Source organism: Manis pentadactyla, chromosome 16 (genome assembly GCF_030020395.1).
Source record: "Manis pentadactyla isolate mManPen7 chromosome 16, mManPen7.hap1, whole genome shotgun sequence".
NCBI lineage: Eukaryota > Metazoa > Chordata > Mammalia > Pholidota > Manidae > Manis > Manis pentadactyla.
In genome coordinates this window covers 14222844-14245316 of record NC_080034.1, presented here as the reverse complement: position 1 = coordinate 14245316, position 22473 = coordinate 14222844, and the positions used below count along the sequence as shown (strand labels likewise).

At 36.3% G+C, this 22473-nt stretch overlaps 1 protein-coding gene across 1 annotated transcript in view; it reads right to left on the bottom strand.

Moving 5' to 3' along the window:
• Positions 1 to 22473, bottom strand: part of EYS (eyes shut homolog) — a 1412275-nt gene that overhangs the window by 204268 nt on the left and 1185534 nt on the right. The window contains 1 exon segment of the mRNA XM_057494276.1: positions 2753 to 2861. Within this exon segment, the coding sequence (XP_057350259.1) occupies positions 2753 to 2861 (109 nt within the window).

Here is a 22473-nt window from a genome sequence, read left to right as displayed (position 1 = left end):
ATTGCACATTATTCACAAGAGCCAACAGGTAGAAACAATCTAAATGCCTATGAATGGAAATAGGAAATGTGGTACATACATGCAGTGGAATATCATTCAGTCTCATAAAAGAAGGGAATCTTATTAAATGCTACAGTATGAAAGAATCTTGAGGACATTATTCTAAGTTAAATGTGTCAGTCACAGGAAGGCAAATACAACATGATTCCACTTACATGAGGTATCTAACATAGCCATATTCAGAAGCTGAGGGAATGGTGGTCGCTATTGGCTGGTGGGAGAGGAGAATGGGGAGCTGCTGTTAAATGGGTGTAGAGTTTCAGTCATGCAAGGGGGAAAAGGTCCACAGATCTGCTGTAAAACAGTGCGCCTGTAGTGAACAGTGTCACCCTGTGCACTTTATTTGTTAAGAGGATAGAGCTCATGCTACGTGTTTTTTATCACCATAAAAAAAGATAATAATGGTACACAATAAAGTGTGAATTACATGAATGAGGTAATATTTGCAATAGAATGATTAAGGAAAATCTCCATTTAAGATGTGAGGCAGCAGTTTTGGTCAAAAGCCTGGGCTCTCTAATGAAAATGTCTGGATTTGAATCCCTGAGTTATTATTATTGGTAATGGTATTAAAGACAGATGATTTTTTACTGCTTATTTTCAAAATTACCAAAAAAATAGAGCTCCCTCCCAGTTAATATAAGTATTTTTCACTTATCCAATCTATATATTACTTTGAGATTTAATTCTCTTGGTTTGGTCTGCCTTTGTTTTATATGTTTATGCTCTGAAAAGTACCACTTTGTACACGATGATTGTATATATTCAATCCCTACTAGATTATAATGAGCAGAGGCTGGGCCGAACCTGTTGTAAAATTAAGTGGCTTCAGCTCCCCAAATCCTCAGTGCTTATATCGTTACTTAAAAAATTTCCACCATCCATTCACTGTAATAACAGACGAAATGGGAGTAGCAAAAGGTGTAATTCACAACAACGCACTGGAGGCCATCTCCACTGGCTATTCTGTTCTATTCCGTGACTCCAGGACTGGGGTCTAGTCCGAGAGAATCCCACGCCAAACAGCCTCCACGAGGTGGGGTGAGCTGAGCTTTGGGTTAACCACTTGAGAAGGCAGCAATGAATCACTCAAACTTTGGAGAGCTTGAGCTGGGATGAACACCAGAAGGCGCAGAGCTGTAAAAACGTTTGGAGAGCCTAAGTGCATGCTGCCTTTACCACCCTAAAACTCTCCAGATGATTTTCAATTTAAATCGTAAATTCTTTTCCCATGTGTTAGTCTGTGTGGGCATGTGATTTACTTTGGGCATTCTGATCAGTTATTTCATTCAGTTTGTCCTAATGGGTCAATCAAGAGACTGAGTTTTCACAAAAGCTACAAATATATATGACATATTTATCATTTTTAACAACAAAAAGACATTTATTGAGCACTTGTTGAGTTCTATTTATCAAATATGTGGCTCATTAATGACTATGTTGAAAGCATATTGTTATTCATAAGAAAACATGGAACTTTCATTATAAAATAAATATGGATAACGTTAAGGAATTAATGGAGATAAAACCACACTACCTTATATTGGATTTTTCACAAAACCTTAAGTATCTCATATATTTTTTCACTGTTTGAAAATTCCATGTCTTGAAATTCCAAGTCTTTGTTCATCTTGGGCTCTAACGTGACTTTGTAAAGCATGAAAACCAATTTTATTCCTACCCTAACAATCCACTTGACAGTTTGGAATCTGCAGCAGCAGATTTATGAAAGAAGAAAAAAGGGTTGGGTATCAGAAAACTGGGTATCAAATCTCTTTCCCTGTGACTGTGAAGTTTTGGACGCCTGATCCGCAGTTTCCTCAGGCTCTTGGGAGGCTACCATTCCTCCTTTGGAGGGCTCTTGGGAAGATCAGTTGAGATAATTACATGGCCATCATTTGGAAAATGTAATGTGCTTCTGCAAATGTTAGACATTCTTATGAGCTTCTTTTGGATGCTTGCATACACTCAACAAGAGAAAAAAAAACTGCATAGAAAAAATGGAAATAAAATGAGATTTCCCATTCATTAGGGCACTACACACTGCCAGCTTTAATGTGTCCCCAAATTAGCACTTTGGAGCTCTAATTATACAGATTAACTCTCCACAATGATCAAATGAACCAGGAATTCTTTATCTTAAATGTATTGCTAAGAAATCATACTAAGAAGCATGCAAAGAACCATATCATTAAAATTAAAAGAATTCAGCAAACTGCCTCATCTCTGGAGGGACAAACATCTCTTCTTTCAATTTAGCACCATTCGATGTTTCTAAGAAAAAAATTTCCTGGCCAAAAAACTGAGAAGGGTCTTCTTAACAGCATAGAACAAGCACTACCATAGCCTATATAAACATATAAGTTTTAAAGCACTGTTTTGTAGCTTGCTAATATTTCTTCATTCCTGAGCTTTTTAAATAAAATCAATCATAATATATTATACACAAAATGTGAGAGGAAAATACATTTCTTGTTAAATTTAATAAAACTTTTACAGTGACAGGCAGCATTAAATATACTTAATTATACCTAAAGTATCAGAGATGAATATTCTGATGCTTCGTTGAGAGCTTTTACAAGGAATATGCTCAATAAAGAAACATGACTAATGCCTAGTAACTTAAAAATAAATACTTACTTGAAAAACTGAAGGCACAGTTAATAATAATAGTGTGTATTTATATATCTACCTGAGAGACGTGGGGTATCTCTGTGTCTGTCTTCTGCATTGGGGGGCTTCCATTTGCAGTCATTTCAACCATACAGGCAACCCCAGGGCTGCCACCTGGCACCGTGTAGCTAGAAATAAAATAGAAGAGGTCATTACTGAATGCATTATTGGCAAGAACAGGGTAACTTCACACATGGATACCAAGTACTTCTTCAGTAAGAGTGGTACAATCATCCTGAAATATGGCCTCAACCAAGTGTGGACATTTTAGGATAGATGAAAAGTATATTTCTTTTCTATCACTGCATTTTATTTTCCTTCTCTCCTCCTGTCTTTAAATCAGGACTGGAAATGCCTTCAGAAAAGCTAAACTCCCACAAAACAAAGAGATCTCTCCGTATAAGTAGGTATTGATAACGTTTAAGTGCTAACCGTGGTTGACATATGGTCCCACTCATGTAGGAGATTGCTGGACAAGTAACATCAATGTTAAATGATGCTAAACTCCCTAGGTAGAAATTTTCCCTCCCTGGCCTACAGGGGAAAAATAAATGGAATAAGAAATGAAAGGCTGCATACCCCTGAGCAGTGAGATTACACTGAGATACAGTTATCAGCGCTCAGAAAGCTTGCTGCTCATGTACCTGCGGTCACTGAGGCTCGGAGATAAAGCGAAGTGTAAGGGTATGGGAATCTGGAGAATGAATGGCTGGAATGTTCAACACACAGTTGAAAATTTATCGGAGTTCACAGAATGATGCCATCAGATGAAAAGGTGTACATGCTAAAGTGTCTGACGTACTTTTTCAATGGAATTTTAAAAGACAATTCATATATCACCCTGTCACTTGCCATTGGTAATCAAAGCAACTTGCGTTGTTATGAAGTCTATTCTGTAGAGATATCTGAAATACATTTATTAATATTAATAGTGGCTATGTCTGCATGCTGGAAGTATGAGTGGTTTGAATTTTCTGAATTTTGGACAATGAACACACTTAATTTTTATTTTTAATTTTGACCAACCACCCTATTTTGCCCAGGGCTGAAAGGTTTTCCAGGACGAAGGGACTCCCCAGTGCTATCCCCAGGAAACCAGGATCTGTTGGTAGTTCTGTTAGGTAGGAAGAGAGTCGTGAGCGGGAGGAGAGGTCTGCCGACCACAGGGGTCTGTAGCAGTAAGAAGCACAGGAGGAAATCAATCAAGGGACAATCCTAATCCAGATCCTAACCGGGCATGCGCTAAAGCTAACCTAAATAACATAGCTGCATTGTAACATCCTTAGCATAAATCTGCATTGCCGTTGGCACCCCCTTGGCCGGCAATCAGAGAGAATTCTGGAAACATGCATCGGTAGTAGACTGACTTAAGTAACTGCTGAGTTGCCAATCAGCGCCTGCTAGCAAAGATCGCCCCGCCCAAAGCCCCTGGCAAACCACATAAAAGAAGCCCTCCCTGAACGCTGTGTGTGTGTGTAGGTGGGGGTGGGGGCTGGGGGGTGGCGCTGCTGGACGTTAGGTCAGGCTGCTCTGTTGCAGAGCGTAATACACCTGTTTGCTTCCTCAACTTTGGTTTCACTCCGCCTGACTTTCTGTAACACTGAACCGAACACTTTCCAACAATTTTACTTTTAAAGTAATTAAGTCAGTTTTGTTTAACAATCACTAGTTAAATAATTTATCTATATTTTTTTCTTAAAATTAACTTTGGAGACTAAGTTGGGGCAGCTGGTGTGCTGGTCCTCTCTCCTCCCTTACCTAGAAATACAAATCAGACGGTCGTCCTTCAGCACATACTTCTGCTACTTCTCTGGCTTCTGCTCTAGTTTCCCAAGGTCATCTCTAATTCTGTTCAGGTCACTGTTTAGAGTTCTTAAATTCTTGGAAAAACCCCTATCCAGCTGTCCCATTTGTGGGAACCGTATATTGTAGGAATATATGAAGCACATGGGCCCTCACAGTTGATAGGGACCGGGAAACTTGCACAAGTGTACACTGGAGATGGAGGAGCTGCTCTCAGGGGCTGTACCTGTCCTTCCTGAGAAACACTAAGATCTTTTTTTTTTTTGCTTATTTCATTCAGAGTTTGTGAAACATCTAACCCTGACCTGCAGCTGTAACAAAGCAAGCCGCTCTACTGTGTGCTTTCTGTTACTCCTGCCTTGACACCTTGGAGACGCCGCCACCAAGTGGTTGATTCTATTACCTGCTTAGCCTAGGAGGTATTGTTTTGGAAATTGGTACTCTAATTCCATCAGTTTTCCACATGCAGATCCTTATCATGTTCCATTTTTTAACATCTCATATTTGCTTACACACCAAATTGTCACAAGAAACAAACAAAAATGCTCTATAAACAAATTAAACAGCATGCCACATAGATCATTTGAGGAAAAATCCAAGTACCCATCCCTATGCCTCTCAAGTACTGCTGAGGCCAGCCCAGTCTAATGATATAAAGACTCAAGGACTCGTATTTTGAGATAATCCATTGCCTGGCTGAGTGATCTTAGGCAAACCACTTACCCTTTCTTCCCTGAAGTGTGATTATCCACAGAAGGGAGATAATCATTCTTAGCTTATAAATGGTTAGTGAGAATCACATTATTTAATGTACATAAATCATTCAGTGCTAATATTAAAACCCAAAGTTAAAGCAATTATTTGCTGACTAGACAGGGATCTCTAAAGAGATTTTTATGAAAATAAATTACACAGTCAAGTTGAAGTGTTCATCTACTTCCACTAATATTTCTTAAAATGGAATTCAAAATCAAATACTCAGGTTGCATTATTCTAAAAATTAAAATTAGATGAAACAGACACTTTTTCAGTGTCCTTAACATTCTTGTTCTTATAGTTTTTAGGTCTGCTAAGCAAGTGCGCAGGAACATTCTGGTTTGGAAAAGACACTTTATTTTAAATTTTTTAGAAGATTCCACTTAAACTGGAAATTTAGGGTTTCCAAAACCAAAGGAAAGGTTGTAAAAATATTAACAATGGAGAGTGGATAGGTCAATGAAATCAAGAACTTTCACATAGTGGAATGCTAGCAGTTCTTAAACAGGAGTTGTAAAATAGTAATAATGGTATGGAAAGATACTTGTATAAAATAGAAAAAGAGAGAGACAATTTGGATGCTATATCATTTTTATGAAAATATGCCTGAAGTCAGTTCTAGAACTACTTTCACTAATTTAACAGTGGCTAGCTCTGCATGCTGGGAATGAAGATGATTTTTAATGTCTCTTTTGTTTATTTTTATTTTCTAAATTTTGGATACTAAGCATACAATATTGTTCAGTTTCACCTCCTAAAAGAAAAATTCGGTTTTTATAAAAAACAATCAAGGATTAACTAATTCACCAACATTTCTCTGTTTGCCTGAGTCCATACCTTTGTTCTAGGTACACCTATCTATCTTGTGGTAAGTATATCTTAAATAGTTCTGATAATGAGAATTTGTGGATAGTAAACTCAAGTCATATCATATTTTACATCACCCTGAATGGTAGTTTGTGAGTAAAATGTCACTTTTTTTCTTTTAGAACTTTAAACAGCACCTGATTTTTTTCTGCATTCTATTGCTGATGTGAAGTAATTATCAGTTCCATTTAAAGGCTATTCTTTTATTACATTAGTTCTTCTGCCTGGGTGTTTTAAGATGTTATCTTTAACTGTGATAATGAATCTAGGTGTTAATTAACCATTCTGTATTCTTCTTTATACTTCTACTACGCGTTGATCTAAAAAATTAGGTATTCCTTCCATTTTGGAAAACTCTTGCCTGAATCAGCTCTAATATTGCTTTATGACATTCTCTGAAATCTTTTTCCACAATTTTTCTAGAACTTATATTAGACATTTTTTGAAGCCTATGGAAGTGTTTTCTAAATTTCTTAATCTTGTTTTCACTTTAAAAAATATTCTCTTAGTATCTCTGTCCTGTATTCTTTCTAGTCACTAATTTTTCCTTCAGCAGTCTCTAAAACAATTTATCCTGTCTATTGAGTTTTAAGTTCAATGAATATAGTCTTTTATTCCCAATATTTCGAATACTATCCATATTTCTTTTTGTGTTTAATGTATGCCCGTTGCTTTGCTTTTATAATTTCTTCTTTGAAGTGAAACTTATTCTTTCATTTATTATTTCTAGCATCCTAAAAATACTTAAAGTTTTTGTCAGACTTTTACATAAAAATGATTATATCTAGAGTGATTCATGTCCCATTTGCTGATTTGTTTGGTTTGTGTCTCAGTGTTGCCGTCTGTTCTGATGTTGTGCTGTGCAGGTCATTTAGAGTGGGAAGTATTTTTGTTTTCCTCTCCCCTCCCAAGCCCCATTCTCCTCCTGTGCTTTGCTGCTGTACCCAACTCTGCCTGCCTAATGAGAACACTACCTTAGCCTCTGACACCTAAACTAGCATCTTGGACAGTGGATATTTGGCAGCTGTGCCCTGTGGAGATATTGAAGGCACCAACAGGCTCATGCACAGAGCTGAAGAAGATGGCTTGGTGTGTTTTTTTTCATGACACTGGTTGCATTGTTTTCTTCCTGAGTTGGCAGTTTGCTAGAAGAACCCCAGATGACAGTCCCTTTCTCTCTCTATAGGTGTCCGTATCTCTATCTATCTATCTATCATCTATATCTATCATCTATCCATCTATCTATCTATCTATCTATCTATCTATCTATCTATCTATCTATCTATCATCTATCTATCTATCTATCTATCTATCTATCTATCTATCTATCTATCATCTATCTATTTACCTAGCTACCTAGCTACCTACCTAATCCATCAGCTCTCTTTCTATCACATGTATACTTGAGTGGTCACTTTTAACTGTCTTTGCCCTGTAGGAACTGAGAGTCCCTGTTTCTAGGCCTAGGTCTTGGCAGACTTGTGGTATGAGCTGTTTGGTTACTTTGCATTTTTGTCTGTTTCTTGCATGGGGAAATGTTTATCCTGTTTTTGAGCTTGCCTTTATATATTTACTTGTCTACTTAATATTTTTTTAAATCATTGCCCTGTGTTTGACACTAAGAAGGAGCATCAAAATATCAAGTTAGAGTCATCTTGACTAACAAAAGTCCCACTTTTGTTTTACAATAAGAAAAGACAACAATTAAGATCAAACTAAGTCTTTGTCTTTGAAGGGCCACATAAATAGAAAGTTATCTTTCATTTGTGAGAGGCAGAATGAAGAAAAAATAAGCATGCCATTTGGATTGCCATTTATGATTGTGCAGGCTTTAAATTTGGAACTCATTGCTTTGTCTTTTTTCCATCTCAGATTTGTTTTGTGTTAAAGGCATTTCAGTGTATCGGTCTCACAGTTTTTTCAGTGCCATATTTCAAAAGGGCATGATGAAAGTGGTTTGTTTTCCCTCCAGAGAGAAATAGGAAGTATGGACTTTTTTTTTTCTACTCTGATGTATCTATGTTTGAAATTTGTCAAATCTGAGAGTTATATGAGTTACTGGCATTAAACCATAATGAAATTAATGCTTTATAGGACTATTGCAGTACTTTGTTGAAGGTTCACAAAACATAGCTCATGCATAACTGCAGTAGCTAGAGTTTTGAAGCCGTGATATGATAGTAACAAAGCTGAACAGCACCAACTGCTTCTAGGGAATATTGCAAAACTGATGATGATACTGAGTGGTTTCTTAGGTGCAAAATATAAATGTTCTTTTTTCTTGTCACTAGGTTTGGCTATTACTCAGTAATAATGCTAGCTTGTCTATTTTAAATTTTGGACATGAATTAACTTTGTTAGGAAGTTAAATTTTATTTACCTGAATTAAAAGTGGATGCAAAACAAGGTCTTTAGATGAATGTCTTGCAATATAGGCAGCAGTTGAACTATTCTCCAAATTAATAACTATTCTGACCAATAATAACCAGGCTTAATGTTTACCAAGTATTAAGTACTGGTTTGAAGTGAATAGTTAGCATAAGCATTAAGCTCCAGGTTGGGACTTTCATTAAAAGAATCTGCTCATGCTAGACTTTAGACTGAGAGTGTTAACTTCAGCCGTTAGCAGTTACGATGTCCATGTTCAGCCCAAAGTTTAAGCTGAATTGTGACCGCTCTGCATAGGAAGAGCTGAGAGGGGAGATCATACCAGCAGATGGCAGTAAAGGTGCACGGCAGAGATGGAGGCACTGAAAGGCGTCTGCTCCCCACAAAGATAGGATCTAATTGATAGTGCGATTGTTTTAGCTCCCTGTTCGCAAGAGGAAAACATGGGAAAATATATTTAAAAGATTATGTGTCAGAAAAAAAAAGCTTATGTGTCAGGCAATAAGGATGAAACTGTCCAGAGACATACAGCTTTCCTTATCAGTTCATGTATCTAATGCAATTGTCATGGCTATATGAGCAAATTTAAGAAGACGCTATTTAAGCATATGATGGTTTCCTACAGCCCTATCAATACAGCCATACTTCTCGGGGTTGTCAGTGCAGCTCAGCACAATTTACATGTTAAGTCAGTATTTAAAAGAAGATCAGGCGCAAAAGCCGGAGTGTTAGACCCTTTGCCAAACAAAAACAACGTGTAAACACACCAAAATCATTCTGAAGCATTATCATTTTTTTGCTTAGAGCACCAAGGAGTTAGCCAGGCTGGCCCTACAAACAGCTTGTACAAGGAACACCGAATGACCTCTATTAGGTGATTGTCATGAGGGCTTGTGTCTTGGGATGATTGTCATGAGATGGTCATTGGTTTAGGTTATTTTATTTAGCCTTTCCTCTGACTGACAGCCAAACACCCTTAGTACAGAGAAAACCAAGCCGTTATCTTTGAAGCACTGATAATAAAGACAGGATCTTTGATGATGCCTGAGGTCCACTGAAGCTGAAGCTACATCTATACCCTAATTAACCAGAGCGGCCATCAAGGGGCTGTCCAACCAGCTGCCAGGAAATACCAGAGATGACCCGACACCTGAGATTTCACTTCTGACTGTACGGCCCAGTTCGGGGCAGTGGGACCTATAGCAGAGTGCAGATTTCACAGTCTTCTGGTAGCTCCTCTAAAAGTACAGATGGCCGGAATTTCCTTGTTTTCTTTACCTAGTAAAAACATCCATATAATGACCATTACAATCCTACAAATAGAAATTTGCATCCAGAAACGTTGCTGTTTTTTGACCTGACATCTGGCTTTAACCTATCCGAATATGATGATAAGAAGCTTCAGTGGTATGCTAGAGTAGGCCAGCACAAGGCCCAGGCTAGCTGGGCTGATTTTGTGATTTCCTTCCCAACTCCCCATTGGCGGCTTCATACTGGTAGCTTGAAATTGGCTGTGGTGGGAATGTTTGTGCCTAGGAAATTGGCAAACGCTACAGACCAAATCAACCCCCATCCCACCCTTTTTCCTCTAAGAGCTGGTTGTTAAACACTTACTATCATACTTGGGCAACAAGGGCGTTAAGCAAGATGCAAAGCCCAGCTTCACTGTTTTATTTCATTTAGAATTTCAGTAGAAAATTTGCTTTATTCGTAATCTATTAGTTTACAGCTCTTGGTTGGATCACTTTATTCTGATGATGATTGTGAGTTCCAAGGATATTATCCCTAAAGCGCAAACATATTCAGTTTACAAATACCAGGTAGTATTTAATTTTTCCCTTCATTTCCGATACTTATTGGCTCACTTAATTTGCTATTAGCAGTTTTGGGGTATATTTGTATTCAATCCATCGAGTAGTCAATCAACCCTCAAGGAGTTAAAAACATTGATTCCTAATCCTTTCTTTTCCAACACCTAAACTCACACCCACATATTTTGAGAGATTAAAGTTTCTCAAGTTGAAATAGCATATGGGAAAACTTAATTTCATAAGAAATAGATTTTACCAAATTTGAAGAAAAAGCAATTCTAGTGATGTGCACATCTGGAGATTCACTTCCATTAGGTTATGAGTGAAGCTAAGGACAAATTTTCTTCAGGAAAAGGCCATATGTGTCCCCACCATTTTTTTTTACAAGTGTTATAGTAAGCGATGGCTGATTCTTTCCTATAAAATTGCCTTTCGCTAATAGTAACTGTGTAGTTTTCCTCTTTTCTAAATACTACAGTGTCCACATGGTTGGTACTATTTTTAGCATTGATTTTTCTGGGCAGTACATTTTAACTGAGATTTATTAAAAAAGAGAAAAGAATATATTTTAATGTTAAAATATTTAGGCTGTATCATTTTAACCCAATTTATACATCAATAATACTAGCTTTTATTTAAAAATATACAGTAGATTATTAGGGATGCCAAAGATTTAAATTTCAGAAGCACTCTCTGAGCCGAAGTTGTACATATTCTCATCACTCTAAGTGCACAAAGGCTGTAGTGTGACCCAGCAAGTTGTGCCTCAGATCAGTATCTTTTGTTTCCTATTTCTTTCCTAGTTAGCATATGATCTAAGTGTCCCTTGTCTTAGCCTATATAATTTTCTTGGGTAAGTACATCTATTCCCCATTCTTCTATAACTTTTTCCTTACGGTTCCTAAGGTTTTATGTATACCACTTCCCCCTCTAGTTGTCCTTCTTATACACCTTTGGCAAACGTTCATTTTGGAGATACTCAGACAAGTAAAATTTTAGAAATTCAACCAATACAAACAGATGGAATTGACAAATATCTGTAATCTAGGCTTAATGGCTGAAAGAATTATGAGCTCTTCCTTAATTTCACATCTTTTTCTTACCGATAGTTTCCAGGAGTACACTTCTGAAGTAAAGATTGAGGAAAATTTAATGAAGTGATCAGGATGGTAAGAAACAAAAGTTTTGTTTTTTGTCCTCACAATAGAGACGACACATTTTTGGAGTTGTTTCTGATAGAAAAACAATTATATATGAAACATTCTGGCAGTTTTTCAGAAGACGATAAGTGAAATACTCCAAGTGGAACGCAACTCCACATTGTCTTATACGGAGAGGAAAATCACTGAGAGTTAGAGACGGTTTGGAAGGTTCATATTACTTGTATACATGCAGAAAACTAAATTCTGGCAAGACTCATAGTACCAAGATAACAAAACAATTTAGTAAGTTCTAAAATTTATGATCTGTGTTCCTTTTATCTGTGTATCTTTAACTCAAAGATGATTTAAGGCAGTTAATAACATGAGGTAAAACAGTGAGGAAAAGAAGAAAAAAGGAAAAAATTGTGTAAGAAAATGAAGCATAAAAGAAATCAGTGTTTTTTTTTTTTTTAACTGCATAGGACAAGGAGGACAATGGGTGAGACCCGAGTACAGCCCGTGTGTTGGATGTGAGTGTTTTATCGATGTTAATTTCCCGACTTGGACACAGCTTGCGTCATAGTCATGGAAAAGAGTGTTCTTAAAATACGCAAGAAATACGCACAGTAGTTTTTAGGGGTAAAAAAACACAATGTCTCCTCCTTACTTTCCAATGATTAAAAAAATTATATTCAGAGAGAGAAAGGTGGGGAAGGAGAGAGATCAAGAGAGGATATTGGTGAAGGAATATTGGAATTACTGGTTCTTTTGGAGTCAACCTTTCTGTAAATCTGAAATCATTTCAAAATTAAAAGCCAGGAAAATGAAAGAAAACAAGAAATTAGTGTTTACATAAAATGGATGCATTCATTCAATAGATGAATGAATGAATGTCTGTTATGTAAGAAACAGGTGGGAGGTGGGGAGGTGAAGGTGGATAAAGCAGTTTGTCTTCTGAGACTGTGACAGAGGGTAGGGAGGAAAGCTACTGGTCGTGTCCAAGAGGCTGGCGTCCACTGAAGCCACGGGATCGGGGCCACGGCACCAGTGTCGGCCGGCCACGTGGGCTGGTGTTGTTAAAGCGAGCTGACAGATGGTGCTGCATCTGCAAGGCTCCCTCAGGCTGAGTTAGAAGGTCGGGCCACCAAGAGTTTATTCATAGAAGGCAAGCTGGGGCCTCCTGATGGTCAGGCTCAAGAAGCAAAACTGAAAGCAGGGGTTCAAAGAGTGCCTAGTTTGGTTGCTTAGAGGAAACAAACACACAAACGAAAAGGGGGAAATACCTTTTTTTACTCTTCTGTAGTGAGCCCCACTTCAGGTTGTCTTCAAAGTGCTCTCTCCTACCTTCTGTCTGTTGTAAGCAAGACTTAACCAGGCCGGATATACTGGGGTACATCGTTTCAAAGTAACAGGGACCTTCACGGGGCATACATGGTTATTATTAGCAATAGCTTCTTATAATGAAATCATTTGCTTTACTTAATAAACATTCAAGTAGCACTTTTTATGGACCAAGAATTATTCAAAGCACTTCAGAATATTAAGCAGTATTCTTCACCCTATGAGTTAAGTAGAAACATTTTCCCCATTTAAAGATGAGGACATTGAGTAATCAAGGGATTAAGTAATTTATTCAAGGTCCCAGGGCCCCTAAGTGACAGAACTGGGTTTTGGTGTGAAGATGGAGGCAGAGATTAAAGTGAAATCAAGGAACACCAAAGAATGCCAGCAGTGATCCAAAGCTAAGAGAAGTGAAGAATGGATTTTCCCTAAAGCTCTGGAAGGAGGGTGGTTTTACTGACACTGATATTGTACTTCTGGACCCCAGAACTGAAAGAGAACATTACTGTGGTTTTGGGCCCACAAGTTTGTGGCAGTTTATTACAGCAGCTACAATAAGCAAATATAGAGTAGGAGGGTTTCTTTTTCTAATGAAACAGTGTTAAAAGTAAGAGAAAAGTGATTGGATATTAGCAATGTCAAAAGTTAAAATGGAATTCAGACATGAAAGTAAATCTATTGAAATGTAAGTGGACACCTTATTAAGATACACAGATACTCTAAATGATTTGGGTTTAACAATTAGGTCAGCTGGGGAGTGGCTATAAAAAAGTTTAGAAGGCAATAGTGTGTCTCCTTTTGAACATTTTCAGAGTGTAGTCTAATTTGATAGGAAACTCTGATATAATCAACATAAATCTATTGCAAACATCTTAATCTAGCATCTGCATTTATTGCAATTCAAAAGGAGTAATAAAAACATTCCAATAGACTTCTGTAAAGTATAAAAGGGATTATGCTATTTCACTAAACACTAAGGGCTTCATAGGGTGAATATAGTTATAGAAGTGACTGGAAAAGAAATGATAAAAAATTATTCACAAATTTGCAACATTCTTGAAGACTAAAAACATTTCCTTTCAATTTATTTTTTATTACCTTTGGAGGGGGGAAGAATTATATTTATTATCTATGATGAAAAGAAACATTGATATTCAAGGATTTTTATTAATTGCAGATGATACAATGTAGCAAGCATTTCTATAGTGGGTTACTTTAACCTTAAATCAACTGAGAATCTAGTGTCCTAATCTTGGAGAGAATAATGCAAACTTTAAAATCATAAATTCTTTATGCCAAAGAAAGGTCCTGATGGTGGTGGTGTAGACAGATAGAGAAAGCCTGTTCTTGTCTTCAAAGATTTCCTAGGAATCCATGCGCTATGTGACTACAGAAGCATTTCTACCTTACACTGTGAAATGTGAAGGGAAGAACAAAGCAGTGTCCTCATATGAGGAAACCTTACTAGTCCTTACTAAAGGCTCCTTAAATATCCTCTCTACCCAAAAGCATTTTCTGAATTGAGAAAGAGCTCTCATTTTATCTTTACATCAGCCAGAGCCCAGAGGCCCTTGAAGTGATAGTTATCAAAGAAAAAAAAAAAGCACTCAGTGTAATAGGGATAGTAAAATACACAAGTGATTAAATGTTTAATTCTGAATAAATACTTAATTAGAGGGTTATAAGGATCAAGTTATTTTCCTTTCTAGCACTTCAGACAAAAAGAAGTAATTCCCCCTTTCCTCTCTTCCCCGTCTTTTGCAAAACATCATGATACAATGCAGTTCCATGTCCTTTTTACCAGCAGAATAAAATAATTTGACAAACTTTATAAAGAAGAATTTCTCAGTTAGTAACAGTCATATATCTGTAAATGTCAACATGGAATAGAGTAAACCATACTCAGAACCAAGGACTTGAGATCACAGTCTACTGGAAAACTCAATAGAGAACAATTGAGGAAGGGTTCTCAAAGGAAGATACTTTTTGAAGGCTTTGCAAAGAATGCCCTTCAATCTCTTCTTGAACATTCCATTAGAAGAGAGCTCATTATGTCACCGAGCCATTTCTTCTTTGGGTAGCTCTCCACTGTTTGTACAAAAACCATTCCTTTTTTTTGTGTGTGTGGTATTTATCCTTTATTGAAGAATTTCTTAAGCCAGCTATTGGATTCAACATGGATTATCTCAAGGCCATGGTTCTCAACCACTGGGTTTTTTTTTGCCGCCTTACCTCGTTTATCCCTGGGGAAAAGTTGGCCATGTCTGGTGACATCTTTGTCATAACAGGGGAGGATGTTACTGACATTTAGTGGGTAGAGGTCAGCAATGCTGCTAAACATCCTATGGCACAGGACAGCCCCCAACAACAAAGAATCCAGCCCCAAATTACAGCAATGCCTATTCTGATAAACTCTGATTTAAGGTAAAAGTGAAGTGAATATTCACCAGCTAAATAAATGTTATATAATACATGTAAAAACGAGAGACAGAATAACATGTTTTTTCTACAATGGGGGAATTAAAAGAATTATTTTATAACATTTTGTTACTCATAGGCAATCCATTCAGATGACTCATGATTAAAAAAGTTTGCAAAGGTATATATAGTCCAAAGTCTTCCTTCTACTCCATTTTTGGGGACTTCCTTCTACTCCAGGGTCCCTTCCCTTGAGGAACCTGTGTTACCAATTTCTTGTTTACTTATTCAGAGGTCTTCTATGCACCTATAAGTGACAGTATACACACACACACACACAGAGTATGCATTTTTTTCATTGTGATTTTGTTACCTAATTCCTATGGGAGATAGTTTGTTCTTACCATGAAACAAAGGGTTTCCTCATTTCTTTTTAAGATGACAGAGTATTTAATTGTATTTTATTTAACCACTCCTGTCTCCACGGATATTTAGGTTAGTCCTATTTTTTTTTCTGTTATAAGCACTGATGCAATGAATAACTCTTTATCTGTAGGATGAAACCCTACAAGTAGAATTATCAAGTAAGAAAGTTTGTGTATTTGTAATTTTTATTGCCTATTTTCCAAATGCCCTTTATTGAAGTTGTACCCATTTTCATCCTCACTGACAAAGATGTATATGAAAGAAGTTTGGATAATTTTGTAATTTTTCAAATGTTCTGTTTATATCTTTGCATCAGTGACTTTCTGGGAATAAATAAGAGGTGAGCGAGCACACTTTATAATATTTTGTGCCTACTGTGTTCTCAGCACTCAGATATCCAGAATCTGTCTACAAGAGATTTGTTTTCTTTACCAGTTTTTCTTTATGGTAAAACATATATACCATAAAAGTTACCATTTTAACTATTTTTAAATATAAAATTAGGTGGCATTAAGTATGTTCATAATGTGCAACTGTCATCACTATCTATTTCCAAAATTTTTCATCATTCCAAACAGAAACTCTGCACCCATTAGGCAATAATTCTCCATTTCCCATTCTACTCTTCCCCTAGCTCCTGATAACCTCTAGTCTAATTTCTCAATGAATTCATCTATTCTAGATATTTCATGGAGGTGGAATCATCTAATACTTGTCCTTTTATGTCTGGCTTATTTCACTTAGTGTAAAGTTTTCAAGGTTCATCCGCGTGACAGCATGTATCATAATTTTTTCCTTCTTAAGGTCGAATAACATTCCACTCTATGTATAGACTACATTTTGCTTATCCGTTATCTATTGATGGACATATAGATTGCTCCCAGCTTTCAGGTATTGTGAACAATAATGCTGTGAATACTGGAACATGAGAATCTGTTTTGAGTCCTTGCTGTCAAGTCTTTTGGGTATATACCTGGGAGCAGAATTGCTGGTTCATGTAGTAATTCTATGTTTAACTTTTTAAAGGAACCATCAAATTATTTTCCACAGTGACTGAGCCATCTTACATTCCCACCAGCAATGTCCTAAGGTTCCAATTTTTTCACATTCTTACCAAGACTTGTTATTTCTCACTTAAGAAATGTTATAGCCATTGTAGTAGGTATAAGGTGGCATCTCATTGTGATTTTGATTTGCATTTCCCTAATGACTAATGGTTTTGAGCATCTCTTCATATCTTTATTGGCCATCTGTATGTCTTCTCTGGAGGAATGTCTACTCAAGTCCTTTGCCTGTGTTAAAATTGGGTCGTGTGTCTTTTTATTGTTGCCCTTCCTCCTCGCTCATTGAGTCAAAGCCTCTTCACATTGGTCACCATCTAGTCATCAAAGTCTGCTTCTGAGATCCATTTTATCCTAAGAGGCATATAGCCATTAAATGTGGTTTCCCGCCCAATTTTGGCAAGACATATTTTACCGTTTCAAGAAGATTGAAAGTGAAAAGTTTCAAAGATTTTATGTTCTAAAAGATTTTAGGTAAATTGTTCATGGAATGATATTATCTCTGAATTTGGAAAGAGTATTAGTAAACATATTTTATAAGCAATGAATGATAACTCTGACAGTGAGGTTAATTATTGCCTAAAACAGGTCAGGAATTCTTTTGCAGCTATTGTTAAACAAACTGTTCAAACATTGGCATAAAGGTTTGAATTACATTACATTAATTATCAAAATCTCTGGTCTATTCAAATTTACATTGAAACCATTGAGTAGGTTAATCTAATTACATTCAGATTAAGTATGACTGACAAGACAATAAAATAAATTTAATCATTGGAAAAATTAGAAATGATAAGTTTTCTATAACCTTCCCAAATTAGTTATATTGATGTTTTGCATCCATAACTTACAAAGTTAAAAAGTAATTTGAAACAAATGAGATCAGAATATGTATATTAAATTGTGAGTGGACTTACACTTTTATATGTACAGATAATCTAAATGATCTGGCCCTAACAAATACTGAGTGGCTGGGAAAAATGAAGGAACCAGACATGATATCAGAATGTGTGAAAATGGGCAAGTGACATAACTTTCTGGAGCCTCAGTTTATTCATCTTGAGGATCAGCACATTTTACTGTGGTGGGCCAGGGAGCAAACTTAAACTTTGCAGGCTACCCATGGTCTCTACTACGTATTCTTCTTTTCCTTCCCCCCGCCCTCTCCTCGTTCTCCTCTTCCTCCTTGCAATCCTTTAAAAATATGAAAACGATGCTTAACTCATGGGCTGAATGAAAATAGGCCGTGGCCAGACTGATTCATGGTTTGTTGTGTGCCAACTCCTGATCTACGTGTTGCATTTCAAGCAGCACAATCTAATGTGCTGGTTCTCAACCAGGGGTGATTTTGTCCTTCCCGGGAATGTTTGTCAATGCTTGCAGGCATTTTTGTTGTCACCTGGGGTGGCAGACAGGGCCTTGTTATTAACATCTAGTGTGTAGAGGTCAGAGATGCTGCTCAACATGGTACGGTGCCCAGCACAGGCTCCCACAGCAGGACTGGTTCAGAGATGCCTAGTTTGAGAAACTCTTCACTAAAAGCTCTTTTCCCCTTAAAGGGATTAAGTATATTTCATCTTCTTTCATCCAAGCTTGAGGTTAATTCGTGTTTATCCAATCAGTGTGATAGATCTACCCAACAGTGTTACAATAACTTAAACAACCTCAGAGCTCCTTCAAACTGTGCTGCCATAGAGATGATTTGATGAAGACCTCTAGCTATAAGGGTAAGTGCAGTTGCAGTCTTGAGAACCTGTGATTCACAGAGCAGAGAAAGGAAGTCAGTAGGGCAATGACAGATATGGAATAGTGACACACCACACACGTCCAGAGCATGGAAAAAGAAAGATAGAGCCAGGTACCATTGTACCCCGGCAAGGGTTCTTTTGTGCCTTCAGTATGTTTATTTTTAGTTATGCATGATGCAGTATTATATATTCTATGAAATCAGAGTCAAGAATCATATAAGACAGAACAAATGGATCATTGAAAATGTGCAGGGGAAATTTAACACATTATTCAAAGTAATGCCAGTAAGAAGATAATCCTCAAATTGATGCTTCTACTTTTTTTTCCGTGTACTAACTGTATTTTCATGGCATCCAAAATGTTTTCTTTAAAAAATTTTCATTGTATCACTTTTAAATAAATGTTTAAATTCTACTGCATTTCACACTGTGTAAGAAAGTGATTATTAGGAAATCTGATTATAAATTCTCAGAAATCCACTCTAGCATATCCTATCCAAATTGGGTTCTAGGCTCACCTCAGAAGTTTTGGTTTGGGAAGCTCTACCTCCAATCTTGTTGAAGCCATTAGTTTGTATTAGCAATAAAGAGCAGTGTTACATGTCTGAAAAGATTTTGAACTAGAATTCTAATTTATACTTGTTATTTCTGTAAATAGCTAAAGAGTAATCTTCTAAGAGATCTCACATAGCAAATTCTGTTGTATAAAAGTAATGTAAAATGACAACTTAGATCTATCTGGAGAGTTTTGTTTGTTGCTTTTCTGCTATTCCAGACAAGGGAACAGCATGTGCAAAGGCATGTAAAGATGAATTATCTGTTAAGTGTGATGTGGCTGGGGTAGAGGAGGGGGGAATAACTACTATAATGCTGCCCAGTTGAGGAGGAGCTACACCTCAGATCAAGGAGGGCTTTAACAAGCATAAAAATGAGTTGGGGTTCAGGCTATTGAAAGTTTAATTTGGGAAAGTAAAATAATCAGATTCATGTTGTAGTGACATTATTCCATTTAGTGACATTATTCTGGAGGTCTTGTGGGAGATGGATTGAAGGGGTTTAAAGTTTAGGTGCGGAGACTACTGAGAAAGATACAGAAATCATGCAGGCGAACAATGAGGGTACACAGAGACTGTCAGAGTAGGGGTGAAGAGGAAGGGGCAGATTAAGAGATACTTAGATATTCAAGGAGAAACAAAACTCAAACTTGGGTTGGCTATAAAGGGGGAGGTAAAGAAGGAGAGGAAGTAAAGCAGATTACTAATTTAGGATGCTATAAAAACAATTTACCTACATCATTTCTTTTAGTCTATGGTGTAATAATTATTGTCTACATTCTGCAGATGATGACACTTGCATTAGGTAATTTGTTCAAGACTGTGTAGAGCACAGGATCATCTAACTTCAAGGAACATGCTTTCAACTGTTCTCAATAACTAGGATGCATAAAACAGGAGAAAGAGAATATTTGTAAGGTTCGACAAGAAAAACCATTATGTTTTGGAAATGTGGAGCCTGAGATGGCTATGGAATACATCAGTGGATCGTATAATAGGCAAGTAAATGGCTGGAGTTTTTAAATTTGGTTTTATACAACCCTCACATATTACATAGTCTAGCTTAGTGGATTTTACAGTGATGGCAAATGCAAATATTTATATATTATGCCCAAATCTAGAAAGACTAGTGATAATGTAAGCAGGTTACAGAACATATTGGAAAGTAGATTGCAGAAAAGGTCCTATTAACTTTTTCATTAGTCATTTTTAACCATATTACACCTTAACACTTCAGTGCACTTGACAAAATAGCAATTTGGGCTTTTATTGAACTACATGTACTAGTAAAGTGGGAACTGAATTAAATACAATCTAGAAAACAAAGTGCAAAAATTTCATGAATATTAATAGAAAACCAGACAAATGTAATGTATTTGAGTTTGTATCACAAAAGGTACAATTCATTCTTTTGTGGAGTTGCTATTTCCAAACAAGACAGATGGCTTTAATCACTTAAAAAAATGTGAAATGTTAAACAGTTATGGTGAAAAGATAGGCTCAGATTATGAGGAATATGATAGATTTCTTGATGAAGGAATGAGGTTTTGAATAAAGTACTCCCTTTGGCAGTGTCTTGACAAGATCACATCCAATGAATATGGATCATTAGTAAACTATGAAACAATGAACAACATACACATCCAGATGAGATTGTGGGTTGCTATGGATTTGCTAGAAATTCCCATCTGTCATTATTTCTGATTTTTTACCATGTCTTACAATCATTAATAGGACTGTGAATTCATAGTCACCATGAATTGCATGCCTGCTTCAAAACACATCAGGGTTTAATTTATTGAATGATATTTCATTAGTTAAGATGAGTTGAAATGTGGCATTTCATTTTCTAAAACTGTGTGGGAGCATTAATCATATAGATACTTAAATTACAATTTAGACACTGAGTAAAGTTTCAATTTATCTGAATGAAATAGAATAAACATCCAAAATGAACTAAAATTCATTTTAGATCAAATTGACTTTTTCTTATTAGTGGTTTTAAAATCTCCCCATACAAGATTAATAAGAGGCCATTTCTTTTTTCCCCATTTTTATTAAATGATACGTGACTATTCCTTATTCATGGAGCTGTTTTCGCAAAGCGGAACATTTTTACTGGTTTGATTTATTTACTTTATTCTCCCTCATTTCTAAATATCAGATGGACAAATGAAGAAATTAATAAATCATCTGGGTACTTTAATCTGTACAAAATTAAATTTTTAAATAGGTCATTCATTCATCTGTGTCAAATTCTTACTTTAAGTATTATTTACTTTATTTAAATATCAGTGTGATAGTTGAAAAGCTGAACTCCTTTGGACAGGAATCTAACCTGAGTCAAGGGCTTAGAGGAGTAAAATTTCTGCTGCTCTTTCCTGGACCAATGGGAGTTTTGGAAAATAGCGAACGGAGACCTGTTACTTGAATAGTAACCACACAATCTACTAAGATACTGCTGGCCAGAGTTACAACTGGTTGTGAAGGAAGCAAAATAGAATATTTAAAAAGAGTAAAAATTTCTTCAGGCCAACTGCAGGAAGGATGGATGGATTTAGCGAATTATCAGTTCTCCTTCTTGAAATACAATTATTGGTTGAGCAATGGCTACTCATGCACTTGAAAAATCTGTACCCTGTCTTACATCTGGGAAAGTATGTGTCAGCTTTTCTTTGTCTTCCTTTGGTTTATTTTAAGTTTTCAATGTGGACTATTCATTACTTGTAGGTTAGGATTATTACTATTTTCTAATATCACAGGAGATGGAAATTTCTTTCCTCTTTTTTTTTCTAGGGAGATACAGCTTGAGTTTTCAAATACTAACCAAAAAGTGTTAAATTTGATCTATTAATTTTCTGGTGTTTCTGTGGAACACTAAGAACATAGGTAAGATATAATACTTGTTGGAAGAGATCTTTTAAAAAGCAATGAATTACGTGAATATAGTTAATGTTACTATACTGTACTCTTAAAAACAGTTAAGATGGCAAATTTTTATGTCACCTGCTTTTTTAAACACAAGAAAAGCAATTAATTATATTGTTCACATTAGCAAAAATAACTCATTTGAGAGTTGTTGATTGTCTAGATACTATTTTTATTCATAATCTTACCCACTGCATTAAAATAAGCTGTCAACTGCTTTAATTTACCTTTTTGGACTAAACCCCAAACTCATATATAATTTTACCTGAAAAAATATCATGCAATAAATACCTAAAGCATAATGGAATCTCTCTCCTCCCTTGTTTGAGGACAATATCAATAGAAATCTTTGAATGGTTATATGCCCATCATTGTGGTTATCCACAAATTCTCCACAGAAAAGATTTTGGAAAATATTTTTCTTTTAATCTCGATGCTATGATTTCTAAATGGAGAATATGGGCTGAAAAATAATCGCTTTTATTGAAAGATGTTTT